At 60.4% G+C, this 14,177-nt stretch overlaps 1 protein-coding gene across 1 annotated transcript; it reads left to right on the top strand.

Annotated features, from left to right (window-relative positions):
• The first annotated feature begins 2,530 nt into the window (after positions 1 to 2,530).
• Positions 2,531 to 11,471, top strand: MAFF (MAF bZIP transcription factor F). Its single transcript, XM_056137599.1, has 3 exons — positions 2,531 to 2,803; positions 10,346 to 10,411; positions 10,968 to 11,471. The coding sequence occupies exons 2-3, from the start codon at positions 10,376 to 10,378 to the stop codon at positions 11,445 to 11,447; spliced, it is 516 nt and encodes a 171-aa protein (XP_055993574.1). The 5' UTR covers positions 2,531 to 2,803; positions 10,346 to 10,375; the 3' UTR covers positions 11,448 to 11,471.
• Positions 11,472 to 14,177: the final 2,706 nt, after the last annotated feature.

The following is a 14,177-nucleotide window of genomic DNA, read 5'->3' on the forward strand; positions in this document are numbered from 1 at the left end:
GGGCGTGACCTAAAAAGCAAATAATAATAATAATAATAATAAAAGCTAGTGAGGGACCAGAGTCATGGTACAGCAAAGAGTGTGTTTGCCTTGCACATGGTCAACCTGCTTTCGATCCCCGACATCCTATAGGGTCCCCTGAGCAGTGCCAGAAGTGATTCCTGAGTGCAAATACAGTATTATCCCCTGAGCATCACCGGGTATGACCCCCCCAAAAAAACAGCCCCCCCAAAAAAAGCTAGTGGGTTGACTTACATAGGAGCCTTTGGAGGTCGGGGTAGCTGGCAGCAGTTCAGGAAGCCTGAGGGAAGGAAGCATCACCAGGGTTCTGAACTCAAAGGCCAAGGTGTGGCTCAGCACCACACCACATGCCTCACAGGCCCTGGTTCCATCCCCGGCACTGCGAAAACAAAAAGCAAATGAAAAACAGAGCCTGGAGAAACAGTACAGTGGGGAAGTCATTTGCCTGGTACACAATCTACCCGGGTTCCATCTTTGGCACCTTGCACTGTCCCCTCAGCACTACCAGGAATGATCCCTTAAGTGACCCAAAATCTATAATGAAACCTGTAAAAGTAAAGGCACTGCATCAAGGAGACTGGGGGCCTCGCCAGTGACCAGGGTTCCACCCTGAGACCTCGGAGGCCCTATTCTCCATGCAGTGATGTAAGGTGGGCACTGCAATATGGCAAGGAATAGCCAGCACAAAGGAAAAGAAGGAACTGCAAAATGCCCTCGTTTCTTTTTTTCTTATTTGTTTTCCCTTTTTGGAGGGGGTGTCACATCCAGAGGTGCTTGGGGCTTACTCTTGGCTCTGTGCTCAGGGATCATTCCTGGCGGTCTCAGGGGACCCGATGGGGCGTCAGAGAGTGGACCTGAGTCACCATATGGAAGGCAAGTGCCCATCCCACTGTACTATCTCTGTATCTCTCTGCTTGATCGAGGGGGTGCTTGTATCTCGAGAAATTGACATTGTCAAGGGTGGAGGGGGTGGAAGACAGAAAATAGGAATCAAATACATCACAAGGGACAGAGATTAATTTTTCAGGGCAATCTGACAATCAACAGCCCATCAGTGCAGTGGCACCTGTGTCATCTGAAAGATGAGGCTGGACCAGGCAGCCAACAGCAGAGCAGGTGGTCAATGCAAAGGGCCTGTGACAGGAATGAGTGTGGGTGTTTGAGGACCCAGGAAGTCAGTCGCTGCCGCTGACAGGTGGTGGCCGGTGAGGGGAGAGAGGGCCAGGAGGTGAAACTGGAGAGGGGTTAGACAAGCATTTCTCAAAGTTCCCTGTGGGACTCCGGGATATTCCAAGGGGGTCCCAAGTGAAAATTGCACCCGTGGAGGGTCATGCTACAAGACTAGGGGCAACCTGTAAGGTAAGGGGGTCACAGGAAGAAAACAAGGTCAAAAGGGTTTTGCAGGGGTTGGAGTGATAGTACAGCGGGTAGGGCGCTTGCCTTGCACGCGAGCGACCAGGGTTCGATTCCCAGCATCCCATATGGTCCCCTGAGCACCGCCAGGAGTAATTTCTGAGTGCAGAGCCAGGAGTAACCCCTGTGCATCGCCGGGTGTGACCTAAAAGCAGAAAAAAAAAGGGGGGTTGCAGTGGGAAAAAGATTTGAGAAACACTAACGAGTGGCTGCATGGCTTAGGGGTTTCTAGACCAAAGTATAGTTTATATTCTGAATAAAAAGGGAAGCCTCGGAAGGTGCCAAGGCTGGGAATGGAAGGGTTGGGACTCCGCAGTAGAGGGCAAGCGTAGCATGTGTGAGGACCTGGGCTCAATCCCTGACACTGGAAATAAAAAAAAGGCAGAGAGCGGAAGAGTGAAGTGAAGCAATCGCGCAATCGGGAACTACGGAGTGAAGGATGCGGGGGAGCGGGAATAGACAGGAGCTGGATTCTGGCCACGTCGCGTTTGCTCTCTCCCTCCAGCACCCACGTGGAGGCGCAGAGTGGGCAGCCAGATAAAGTAGCGGCGGGGGGTGCTTGGCGTCCCGGTCTGAGAGAAGCTCGCTCTGGAAACACAGAATCGGGTCTCTGGGGCATACGAATGGCATTTAAAGCCGCGGCACTGCACTGCGAGATGAGATCATCAAGACAGGGTGTAGTTCAAAAGGAGAGTCCTGGGACCGTACCCTTCAAAATGAGACAAACGACACCTCCACCCACGCGGCTTTCTGGAGGCGTCACGTGAATCCACCCAGCCCTCGTGTTACCAGGCTTTGCTAATCTCGGGGCGGGACTTGAGCGGGCGGGGCTTGGGCAGGAGGGGCGTGGCCTGGACTGGTGGGGCGGGGCCTGAATGGGGAGGGCGGGGCCCGAGCAGGCGGGGCGGGACCTGGGCGGGCGAAGCGGGGCCTGAGTAGGCGGGGCGGGACCTGGGCGGGCGAATCGGAGCCTGAGCGGGCGAAGCGGGGCCTGAGTAGGCGGGGCGGGACCTGGGCGGGCGAATCGGGGTCTGAGTAGGCGAGGCGGCGCCCTGGCGGGGGCGTGGCCTTCGCGGGGCGGGGCCGGGGGCGGGGCCGAGGCTCCGGGAGGCCGCTCCGGGGCCGGGGGGCGGCGGGGGCAGTGACGTCACCGCATGACTGGGTTTTTATGAATGAAAGGAATCCTGCGAGTGAGTAATTCCGGGAAGCTCGCCTTACAACTCCGCGCGGCCCCCCGCGCCGCTCGCCGCACAACACGACTCCCGGGGCGCCGGACTCGGGCCGACCCGCGGTGGGCAGCGGAGGGAAGGCGAGCGGGCCAGCGCGGCCGGGACAGCGGGCCGAGCGGGCCGAGCGGGCCGAGCGGCGGGTGAGCTCCGAGGGTCCCGGGCGAGGCCGCGGCCCGCCGGGTCCGGCTCCAGGTGTCCTTGTCCCCGGCGGCGGCGGCGGCGGCGGCGGGGCAGTGACCCGGGGCCGGGCAGCGGCCGCGGCCGGCGAGGGGTGGGGGGCTGGGCCGGACGGGGCCCCTGGCTGGGGGCGCGGGCCGGGCGGCGGCGGGGCGGGCAGGAAGGGGCCGCGCGGGCCGAGCGCCGGGGCCGCCCGGGCGGGGCCGGGGGCGGCGTGTGCACGTACGTGACTCGCGGGGAACAGTCCCTGGCCCGCTGCCCGCGGCCGGCCGCGCGCGGTTTGTTTACGTCCCCGGGCGGGCGGGCGCGTGTGTTCCCTGGCGCGCGTCCTGGGGGGAGAGGGGGCGGGAGGAGGGGGGCAGAGGGGCGGGAGTGAAAGCGGAGAGAAGGAGGGAGGGAGGGAGGGCGTGTGCGGCGCACCTAGGGGAGAGGAGAGGGATCGGGTGGAGGGAGAGCTTGAAGAGGGGTGTGTGTGTGTGTGTGTGTGCGTGCGTGTGTGTGTTTGGGGGTGTACCTTGGAGAGGGGTGTGTGGGGCCGTGGGACTCGCTCTCCCGGGTCGCTGAGGCCCTGGGTGCGGGCAGTGGAGGTAGGACGGGGCCAAACTGGGTTCTAGTGAAGGGGCACAGGTTCCCCAAGAAGCACCCTCCCACCCACTCTCTCCCTGGACTTCCCAGGCCTTGGCCATGGGTCAGGGCGTTTGAGCCCTCCTGGTCAGCAGGTGCTAGCAGGTGCCTGCAGCTTGGGTGGGGGCGGGGGAGGCAGGGAGAGGTGAGGTGGGTGGGCAGAGTACCCAGATCTGGGAGACCCGGGTCAGGAGAGGCAGGGTCCTGGTTCCCAGGTTTTCCAGCTGGGGGTGGGGTGGGGGGACTATGGGTGTTGGGGGGAAACTCCATCCCTCCCTGAGTGGCAGGAGGAACCGGAAGGGCCAGAAAGCCTGGCCTCATGGCGGGACGGAGGAAGGGCCCCCACTTCCTCTGGGCTCCTGGCCTTGGGTGGACAGTTGGGCGGGGCTGGCCGAACGTCCCAGGTGGCACTTGTCACACCCACCCGGTTCATTGCCACCTGAGAGGTCACGAACTGCCAGGTGGGGGCGGGGGAGGCGGAACCCAGAGGCTCCTGGGATAGGCCTTGTCAGTGCCTTAGAGGTCCATGCTGGGGGGGGGCCACTGACCTCTCGCCCTGTAGACTAAGGACCAGCTGGGCCCAGAGAACCACACTGGCCCCAGAACTGTGGGATGGGGTGGGTGGGGAGTCGTGGGGTGCCCCATACTCTGCTTGAGAGGGCTGAGGCGGGCAGGGGACAATCATAGCTGGAAGGCCTGCACCCTGGTCAGGCCAGAGGCGCTCTCCTGGTCTTAGCCCCCCCATGTCCCTCCTCTTCCTGTTTTCCCTGAATTGAGGCTGAGGGTGGAGGATGAGACATCAACAAACCAGACCCCAGCATCCCCTGCCTCCAAGCTCACAGTCGGGGGGAGGGGCTGTGGAGGAATTGCAGCACAGCCACGGTGGAGAGGGCAGGACGGGGTAGGGGAGGTCACCATGGTTGAAAGGGGCATCAGCTGGGCAGTCTTGGAAGGCTTCTCTGAGGAGGTGACCCGTGAGCCGAATCATCAGGTGGAGGGGACGGAGAGGTGGAGCATCTCCGGGTGTTAAGTATTAAGCCTGGCCCAGAGTAGGTGCTTCTTGGCTGTTTGCTGACTGACTGAATGAATGTGCACTGGGTTCATGATCTCTGAGTGCACCCGTAATGCATAGAGAAAAAGGCCCGGCCAGAGGCCTGGGCATGAGGTCTTGGGGGGGGGCGGGGATGCGGGTTCGGAGCTAGAGCGCCAGATCTGCCACTGAGCATGTCCTGATCCTTGCGCCACCGCAGGAGCACTGTTTTGCTTTGTTCTTTGTTTGGGGGCCACACCCAGCAGTGCCGGAGCTCCTGCTGGCTCTGTGACTCCAGAGATGCCTCAAGAACCATCTATGGGGTGGAGCAGGGTAGAGGGTGCACAGGGCAAGGCGGGAGCCCCTGCCCCCCCCCCCCCCACAGGATGCTGGTTTTGTTGTTTTGGAGCCGCAACTAACACTCCGAGTGCTCGGCGGTTACTCCTGGCTCTGTGCTCAGGGATTACTCTTGGTGGGCCTTGGGGACTACGTGGGACTATATGCCGGGGATCAAACCCGGATTGGCCCTGCGCCAGTCATACTCCCCCTACTGTAGGCCCCTAAATGTAAGATTTTTTTCTGGGGGGTCCACACCTGGCAATGCTCAGGGCTTACTTAATGGCTCTGCACCCAGGAATCACTCCTGGTGGTGCTCGGGGGACCACATGGGATGCCGGGAACCAGCGTTTGCCTTGCAAATACCCAATCCTCTGTGCTATTGCTCCAGGCCTCCCGACTGTAAAATTCTTGCTTTAGTCTCCCAAAAAGAGATCCTTCAAGGTCCAGGGGACACACGCACACACATACGCGTACTCACATACACATGCACACATACACACACTCTCACATGCCTACAGACTTGCATACACACGTGTACTCACACACCTATACACACACATTCATATACATGTGTACTCACTACACACCTACATGCATGCACTCACACGTGTGACACATACATACACACATTTGTGTACTCATATGCTTACACACATATCACACACCTACACACATGCACTCAGACATGTGTACTCACATACCAACATAAATGCGCTCATGTACACATGTATTCACACTTGTGCACACATACACATGCGTTCATGTACTCACACACATGCATACACACTCTCTCACACCCACATGCATACACTTACACGTGTCCTCATGCACCTACATACATGCAACTCACACATGTGTATTCTTACATGTACATGTACACTCATGTACTCACATGCATATACACTCTCACACTCACATACATACTTACGTGTCCTCATGCACCTACATACATGCAACTCACACATGTGTGTTCATACGTGTACATGCACACTCATGTACTCACATGCATACACACTCTCATACCCACATCATACACTTACACACATGTCCTCATGCACCTACATACATGCACTCACACACATGTGTACACACACACACACACACTCATGCATCTACACCCCTACCCCCCTGCACTCACTCCATTGCCCCCTCAGACAGTGCTGCAGCCTCTCAGCTGTCAGCTGCAGAGGGGAGCGAGTGGGGCTCAGGCATGGCTGTAACCTGCAGCACTCCGCATGGGCAGGACTCGCAGTTGCATCCGATGCATCCGGCCTTGGGGGAGGGGGGCTGGCCCCGCACGGGGAGCAGGCAGCTGTGGTTCTGCTGAGAACGGGCCAGGAAGATGCACAGAGCATGCAAGAAGCTGGGCTTCGATCCCCCCACCTCCTGCAAGGCTGTTCCCCGAGTGCCACTGGGGGTGAGCCCTGAGGCCTGAGCCAGAGACAGCCCCAAACACCACCAGCTGCACCCCCCCAAAAGAAAGGAAATGGGGGACTGGGAGCTGGATCCCAGCATCCGGTGGTCTCTGAAGCTCCTCCAGCCATAGCCCAGGATGCTCTCCGAGGACCTCCGGGTGTCCTGATGGCCCCCGGATCACAGGACCCCAGAGGGCACCACATCCTGGGTCCCTGGCATTGAGCGTTCAGACTCGGCTGTCTGAGGGTTGCTGGGAGTGTCCCCTTCGCCTGGCCCCAAGGGTCCCTGGCTGTGTAGGTAGAGGGAGGGTCCGGGCTGATCGTCTGAGTTTGTGTTTGCGTGCCTCTGCCTCCAAGGAGCCTTCCTGGATGCCTTCTCCCTGCCCGAGGACCTCTGAGATACTAATATCTTAGGGCTCAGTTCCCAGACTTTGAACTCTGTGACCATCAGTGCTCTTGATGGAGATCGGCCAGGTGGGACACTGAGGCCCCAGGGAGAGGGCGGTACATACCTGCAGTCTGAGCCGAGTGTGAGTGGGCAGCTGGACCCCCGCGGGAACCCCCTGGCCGGGGCCTGGGCCCTCCCGCGGAGTGCTCCGTCCAGGAGGGAGGAGGCGCCCCCAGTGTGGCTGCCAAGGCCCAGGAAAACACATTTTTTCCCCGTGTCCTCACAGAGGAAGCGAGCGGCGCGGCGGCCAGAGGGGAGCCGGTGCCAGTGGGTGGGCCGGGCCGGCAGTCTGCAGGGCGTCTGGGCCGCCTGGGGGGCAGCGGGCGGGCAGGGGGCGGGCCCAGGGCTCCTCGTGGCTGCCCAGTGGGCCAGCCAGCTGTCAATCCTGCAAGTGTCAGCTCTCGCCCAACCCGCGTCAGGAACAGCTGGGGGAGGGGGGCCGCCCTTTAAAGACTCCAAGGAGGGGCTGGAGCAATAGCACAGCGGGGAGGCGTTTGCCTTGCAAGCAGCCAACCTGGGTTCGATTCCCAGCATCCCCTAGGATCCCCCAAGCACCGCCAGGAGTAATTCCTGAGTGCAGAGCCAGGAGTAACCGCTCAGGTGTGACCCCCAAAAGCAAAAAAAAAAAATTTTAAAAATAAAATAAAGACTCAAAAGGAGAGCCAGAGGAGAAGGAGGGGACAGACCCGGAGCCTCTGTTCCCAAAGACCGGCCTTTGCAGAGCGCAGGGACCCCCTTGGGGACTCTGGTGTGGGGACAGCTTTGGGGGGGGGGCCTTTCGGGCAGGATGCCCAGGACTGTCCAGGCTCCAGAGGACATGTGCCCTGATCAATTAGCGATGTCCGGGGATGAGGGGACGGGCTCCGGGCCTGACCAAGCAGGCAGTGAGGGTGAGGGTGGAGTTGGCACCATTCAACCCTCAGGGGCGCCTGCTCCAGGCCACACCCTGAGCCACTGGCCTCTGTCTGCCCGGCTCCTGCCTGCCCAGCGCCCTGTCTGGTGGGGAGAAAAGGAAACTGACTGCCTCGGGGCCAACGAGTAGGGCTGCCTCACCAGATGGCAAGGGTCAGGGAGGGCTTCCTGGAGGAGGAGGAGGCGTCTGAGGTCAGGGCTAGAGGAGGTGTGAGGAGCAGTCAGCCAGATGGAGTGGGAGGGATGGGGAGCGTCATGGGCTGTGGAACATCCCCGAGGTGCGAAAGTGTGGAGTGGGAGGAAGTGAAGAAAGGGAGCATGGCGTGGGGGCGAGAGCAGACTCTGGCGGGACACGTGTTGGGGTGCACGCGGGGCTGGGGCCGACAGCCGGGAGCCACGGGCGGTTTGCGGAGCTCTGCTGGGGCCTGCAGGGAGCGATGGGTGTGCTCGTGGGAGGGGCTGGGTGGCTCAGGAGGAAGCATCAGTAGCAGCCTGAGGTCCGGCACCAAGGACCCTTTCAGTGGGAGGCCCGAGGCAGCTGTCTCAGTCAGGGGGGCCTTTGAAACATTGATTTTTTTTTCCTTTTCTTTTCTGTCTCTTCCCTCTGGGACATCAAACCCTCTGGCTTGGTGGGCTGTGGTGGGTGTGTGCGCTGGCTGGTGGCCTGAACTGTCCACACCCCAATCTAAAGATTCAGCAGTGGGGGGCTGGAGCGATGGGATTCAGGTTGGGTACTCCCCTTGCATGCAGCAGACCTGGGGTCCATCCCAGCACCACAGATGGTCCCCTGAGCCTGCCAGGAGTGATTTCTGAGCACAGAGCCAGGAGTGAGCCCTGGGCACAGAGCCAGGAGTGAGCCCTGGGCACAGAGCCAGGAGTGAGCCCTGAGCACAGAGCCAGGAGTGATTCCTGAGCACTGAGCCAGGAGTGAGCCTTGAGCACAGAGCCAGGAGTAAGGCCTGAACGCTCTGAGCACAGAGCCAGGAGTGATTCCTGAGCACTGAGCCAGGAGTGAGCCTTGAGCACAGAGCCAGGAGTGGTTGCTGAACACAGAGCCAGTAGTGATTCCTGAGCACTGAGCCAGGAGCAATCCCTGAGTAAAGCCAGGGGTAAGGGGTACAGATGGGGTGTGGCTTGGACTGTGAGCATCATTGATCAGAAGGGGTTTTGTGTACCTTGAAGGTTCGGTTTTGGGGTTTGGAGCCACATGGGCAGTGATGCTCGGGGGCAACTCGTGGCTCTGTGGTCAGAGGAAGAGGGATGCTCTGGGGACCGTGTGGGGCCAGGGATCAAACCCAAGCCTCCAGTGTGCAGAGATGCACCCAACATGCAGAGCTGCATCTCCCTTCCATGCAAAGGTCGTGACACGTATTAATTTATTGCATTTGGAGCAACAGCACAGCGGGGAGGGTGTTTACCTTGCACACAGCCAACCCGGGTTCAATCCCCAGCATCCCATGTGGCCCCCTGAGCCCACCGGGAGTTACTACTGATTGTAGTAATTCCTGAGTGCAGAGCCAGGAGTAGCCCCTGACATCGCTGGGTGTAGCCCAAAAACTAAGAAAAAGGAAAATTATTTTTGGTTTGGGGGCCACACCTGGCAGTGTTCAGGGCTTACTTCTGGCTCTGGCTCTGTGCAGAGTGATCATTCCTGGTGGGCTCAGGGGACCGTATTTCCCACTACACTATCTCTTTGGCCCCTGAAAAGTTTTTCTTTTTTTTTTTTTTAAGTCAGATAAATTATACCTGACAGGGGGCTGGAGCGATAATACAGCAGGTAGGGCGCTTGCCTTGCATGCAGATGACCCAGGTTCAATCCCAGGCATCCCACTGGGTCCCCTGAGCACTGCCAGGACTAAACCCCAAGTAGCAATAAATGATTTCAGAAAAAAACACGTCTGGGCTTCAGGTGAAGAGCATGGGTGGGGATAGGACATGGGACCTGCTCACTGGGTGCCTGTTTCCCTGCGTGTGGGCTGGGTGCTGAAGTTCACGCTGACGGGCGCAGTGACACCCGAGGGCACCTGCGTTGGTGGAAGATGGTTTGGGAGATAGAGACGAAAACGAGGAAGCAGACATAAGAGAGTCACAGGTGCCAGAAATGGGTTCACCTTGCATGTGGGAGACTCTGGGGTCCATCCCCAGCTGGGAAGAAGCAGAGGGGACTGTGTGTGTGACGGTGTGAGCACGGGTCACCTGACCTCTCGGGAGGGCAGCTCTGAGGCGAGCACTCAGTGACGAATCGTTGTGGGGAGATGGGGAGAAAGAGCATGGTAGGTGCAGGGACCCTGAGGCTGGGAGGCGCCATCAGAGACTGGCGGGGCCCCTGCGACAGGGAGTGGTGGTCTGAGGGGGTCCTTGGTGGCCGCCACCATCCCAGTTTGAATCCCCAGCACCACACAGGGTTCCCTGAGCATCACCAGGGGTCACTCCTGAGCACTGCCCTGGTGTGTGACCAAATAACCCCTCCGGCACCCCCAAAAAGCAGTGGCTTTGGTAGCCAAACAGTGAGTTTGGGGTTGTTGGGAGAGGTTGAGGGCCACACCCAGTGGTACTCAGGGGCCCTTACTGAATCAGTGCTCAGGAGTGACCCTGGCCGCCCTCAGGGAATGTGTGCAGTGCTGGGGACCGGGGTTTGCTCACGCAAGGCAAGCCCACTGTTGTTACCTCTTATATGGTCTCTGGTCTTTGGGTTCCAGGGGGGACAGAAGTGACCTTGTCATCGTCTCTCCCCCAGGTCTGCAGCCCAGAGGCGCCTTCTGCAAACATGTCTGGGGATCCCTTATCCAGCAAGGCTTTGAAGGTGAGGAGGCGGCCCCCTGCCCCCCCCCTCCAGCCCTTTTTCGCTGCCCTAGAGGCCCCCCCCCATCACGGGATCACAGAAGGACCCTGGGCTGGGGACAGGAGGTCCAGGATCTGGACCTGGATCCTAGGTCCTGTCCCGCGCACCTGTCACTTCCCTCTCTGGCCTGTTCCCCGTCCCCACAGCCGGCACCCAGCTGGGCGGTAGGACCTCAAAGGTGCTTTCCAGGCGGGGTTTCTCTGGGTGAACCCAAGGTGTGTGTGTATGGGGAGAAGCAGGAGGGAGTGCTCGCCCCAATCTGGGTTATCTTTTGGGTGGCTCCCCGGGGCGCTGATCGCCCCTTGCCCTAATTCCTGTCCCTCTTGGGGTCTTGAAGCAAAACGGAACCGCTTCCTCTTCGCGTCTACCTCGCGGTGAAGGGGAGGTCTGGGGCTGGGAGGTCCCCAGCCACCCGTCCCCAGGCAGGAGGGGGTGTGCATGTGTGGGCGGGGTGCACAGGCAAAGGGGCGAGCCTGGGCCTCAGTTTCCCCGCTTGCATCCACCGTGCTGCCCCCAGATCAAGCGCGAGCTGAGCGAGAACACGCCGCACCTGTCCGACGAGGCGCTGATGGGGCTGTCGGTGCGCGAGCTGAACCGGCACCTGCGCGGGCTGTCGGCCGAGGAGGTGACGCGGCTCAAGCAGCGGCGCCGCACGCTCAAGAACCGCGGCTACGCCGCCAGCTGCCGCGTGAAGCGCGTGTGCCAGAAGGAGGAGCTGCAGAAGCAGAAGTCGGAGCTGGAGCGCGAGGTGGACAAGCTGGCGCGCGAGAACGCCGCCATGCGCCTGGAGCTCGACGCGCTGCGCGGCAAGTGCGAGGCGCTGCAGGGCTTCGCGCGCTCCGTGGCCGCGGCCCGCGGGCCCGCCACCCTCGTGGCCCCGGCCAGCGTCATCACCATCGTCAAGTCGGCCCCGGGCCCCGCGGCCGCCGCCGCCGCCGCCGGCCCCGCCCCAGGCTCCGCCCCCGCCCCAGGCCCCGCCCCCGCCGCCTGCTCCTAGTCCCCGCCCCGCCCTCCAAGCCCCGCCCTCTCACCACCTCCTGGTTCTCGGCCCCGCCCCTTGCTCCAAGTCCCCGCCCCACCATCCCGGCCCCGCCCCGCCTCCCCGCCCCCTGCTCCTAGTTCCCGCCCCACCTTCTAAGCCCCTCCCTCTCCACCTCCTCCTGGTCCCCCTACTGCCTCCTGCTCCGAGTCCCCGCCCCGCCCTCCAAGCCCCGCCTCCGCCTCCCTGTCCCCTGCTCCGCGTCCCCGTCCCCGCTCCTAGTCCCCACCCCGTCTTCCAAGCCCCGCCCTCTCCACCCCCTCCCGGTCCCCTTACCGCCTCCTGCTCTGAGTCCCCGCCCCACCCTCTCGGCCCCGCCCCACCCTCTAAGCTCCGCCCTCCCCACCTCCTGATCTCTGGTCCCGCCTCCTGCCCCGAGTCTCCGCCCACTATCCAAGCCCCACCCACTCCACTTCCTTCTAGTTCCCGGGCCCGCCCCCTGTTCCTAGGCCCCACCCCGCGCCCTCTCCCCGCCCCCTAGTCCTCGGCCCCGCCCCATCACGGGCTGCTCCCTCTCATCCTCGGTCCCATCTCTGTCCTCCCGGCCATGCCCCACGGCCCCAAGTGCCTAAGCGCCTCCTCATCCCCCACGTGCCATTTATTGGCTGTCCCTGGAGTGGACACTCGTCCTCTCTGCGGGGTCTGTCCTCCAGCAACCTGCCGGACTGGGACTTCTTGTCCCTGGGGAGAAGCAGCTTTGTTGAGATGGGGAATGGGGGTGGGAGGTGGGCGGGATGCGCGCCGCTCAGGGTCTCCCAGTGGCTGAAGTCCTGCCGCCTTAGAGTGGGGGGCTGGGGTCAGTTGGGTTGTGTCAGGGGAGCAAAGGGCCACCTGCACTTTGTAATCTGATTGTTCATATGTGTCAAGAGTCCTTCCGCGCACTCCTCCCAAGAGTGGGAACTGGGGGTCTCCTGGGTCTCCCGCTGGGACGCTGATGTCCCCCACCAATACGTTGGGCTGCCTGGTCTTTTCTAAGGCAGGGAGAGGGGTAAAGTGGGCAGGTGGAAAGAGGCCTGTGGGCAGGCGCGAACCCGAAACTAAGTGGTTAGAGCCGGAATTACAAGCCAGAACTTGCTAGCAGCTGTGGTTTTCAGGGGGCCGTGAACAGGCCAGAGAAGGGGTGCAAAGACCCTGCGTGTGGGAGACCGCTGTGTGGGGGTGGGGCAGGATAGCAGAGGGCCAGAGCAGGTGATACCGAAGGCAGGGGGAGGGGTGGGCCAGCCAGACAGTGGGGGACCCAGGGATCAGGCTCTGCAACCCTGGGGTGCACCCTTAGAAGGGAAGGCCTCCCCCAAGCGCCCTCGGGCTGACACTCCCACTGACGCCAGTTATCCTGGGAAGCCCAGTCTCCCCACCCCCACCCCCTACCCCGAGCTGTTTATTTATTGCACGAATCTAAGTTATTCTCCCCAGCCAGGGCTGGCAGTCACTTCCTGGAAAGTGGCCTGTGGCTCTGAGCTGGACTTTATATTTTATATCTGCAGATAAATCACATATTATCTTATATTTAGGGGCAGCCGGATGAAAAGATAATCCCCAAAATGGTTTTTTAAAAAAAAAATTCCCCTGGGGTTCAAAGAGGTCATACAGTGGGTAAAGCACTTACTTGCTGTGCACGCAGCCGATAGGGGTTTGATCCCTGGCACCCCATATGGGGCCCCCCAGGAATGACCCCTGGACATAGGAGCCAGGAGTAAACCCCGAGCACAGCCCTGTGTGGCCACCAAAAAAAAAAAGCCGGTCCCTAGAATTTATTTATTTTCTGACCTACAGCAAGCGAATTATCCGCCTTCTGTATTTTATAGACTTTCTGAATAAAGTCAAAGTTCTCTTTTTCCACAGAGAAGTGTTTATGTTCTGTGCTGTTTGTTTGGTTTTTCTGGGGGACGGGGGGTGCCCTGCTCTGGCTGGCAGGCTCACCCTGCTTTGCAGAGGAAGACATGAAGCAGCCTCGTGATGGAGCATGGGATAGGGGCTGGGGTGAAGGGGTGCCTTTGAAGGGCCGCCTGGTGATGTAGAACCAGAGGGTGAGGTCCTGGGTCCCCGCCTTGGTGAGTCAACAGCCTTGCTGGAGAGGAAAAGTCCCACATATAGATATCAGCTTCAGGCCAGAGCAATAGCACAGCGGGGAGGGCGTTTGCCTTGCACACAGCCGACCCGGGTTCAATCCCCACCATCCCATATGGTCCCCTGAACACCACCAGGAATAATTCCTGAGTGCAGAGCCAGGAGGAAACCCTGTGCATCGCTGGGTGTGACCCAAAAAAAGCAAAAAAAAAGCTTCAGGCTAGAGCAATAGCACAGTGGGGAGGACATTTGCCTTGCATGCAGCCTACCCGGGTTCAATTCCCAGCATCCCATAGGGCCCCCCCGAGTACCGCAAGGAGCAATTCCTGAACACAGAGTCAAGAGAAACCCCTGGGCATCGCTGGGTATGCCCCCGCAAAACAAGTCACTTTCCTAGCACCTTCACACGAAGCTGATTTTCTAGAACCAAATAGAAAGTATTTTCCCTGTGACCCAGAAAGCCCTGTGAGGCTGGCAGGCTCCCAAGCTGCCCCGTGAATGTTCATTTTTCTTCTGGGATGTTTGGGTCACCCCTGGCAGTGCTCAGGGTCTGTGCTCAGGGATGACTCCTGGTGAGGCTCAGGATGCCCTCTGGGGTGCTCAGAGTCAATCTGGGCCATG

This window comes from Sorex fumeus, unplaced genomic scaffold, assembly GCF_029834395.1.
Source record: "Sorex fumeus unplaced genomic scaffold, SorFum_2.1 ptg000125l, whole genome shotgun sequence".
NCBI classification, from domain to species: domain Eukaryota; kingdom Metazoa; phylum Chordata; class Mammalia; order Eulipotyphla; family Soricidae; genus Sorex; species Sorex fumeus.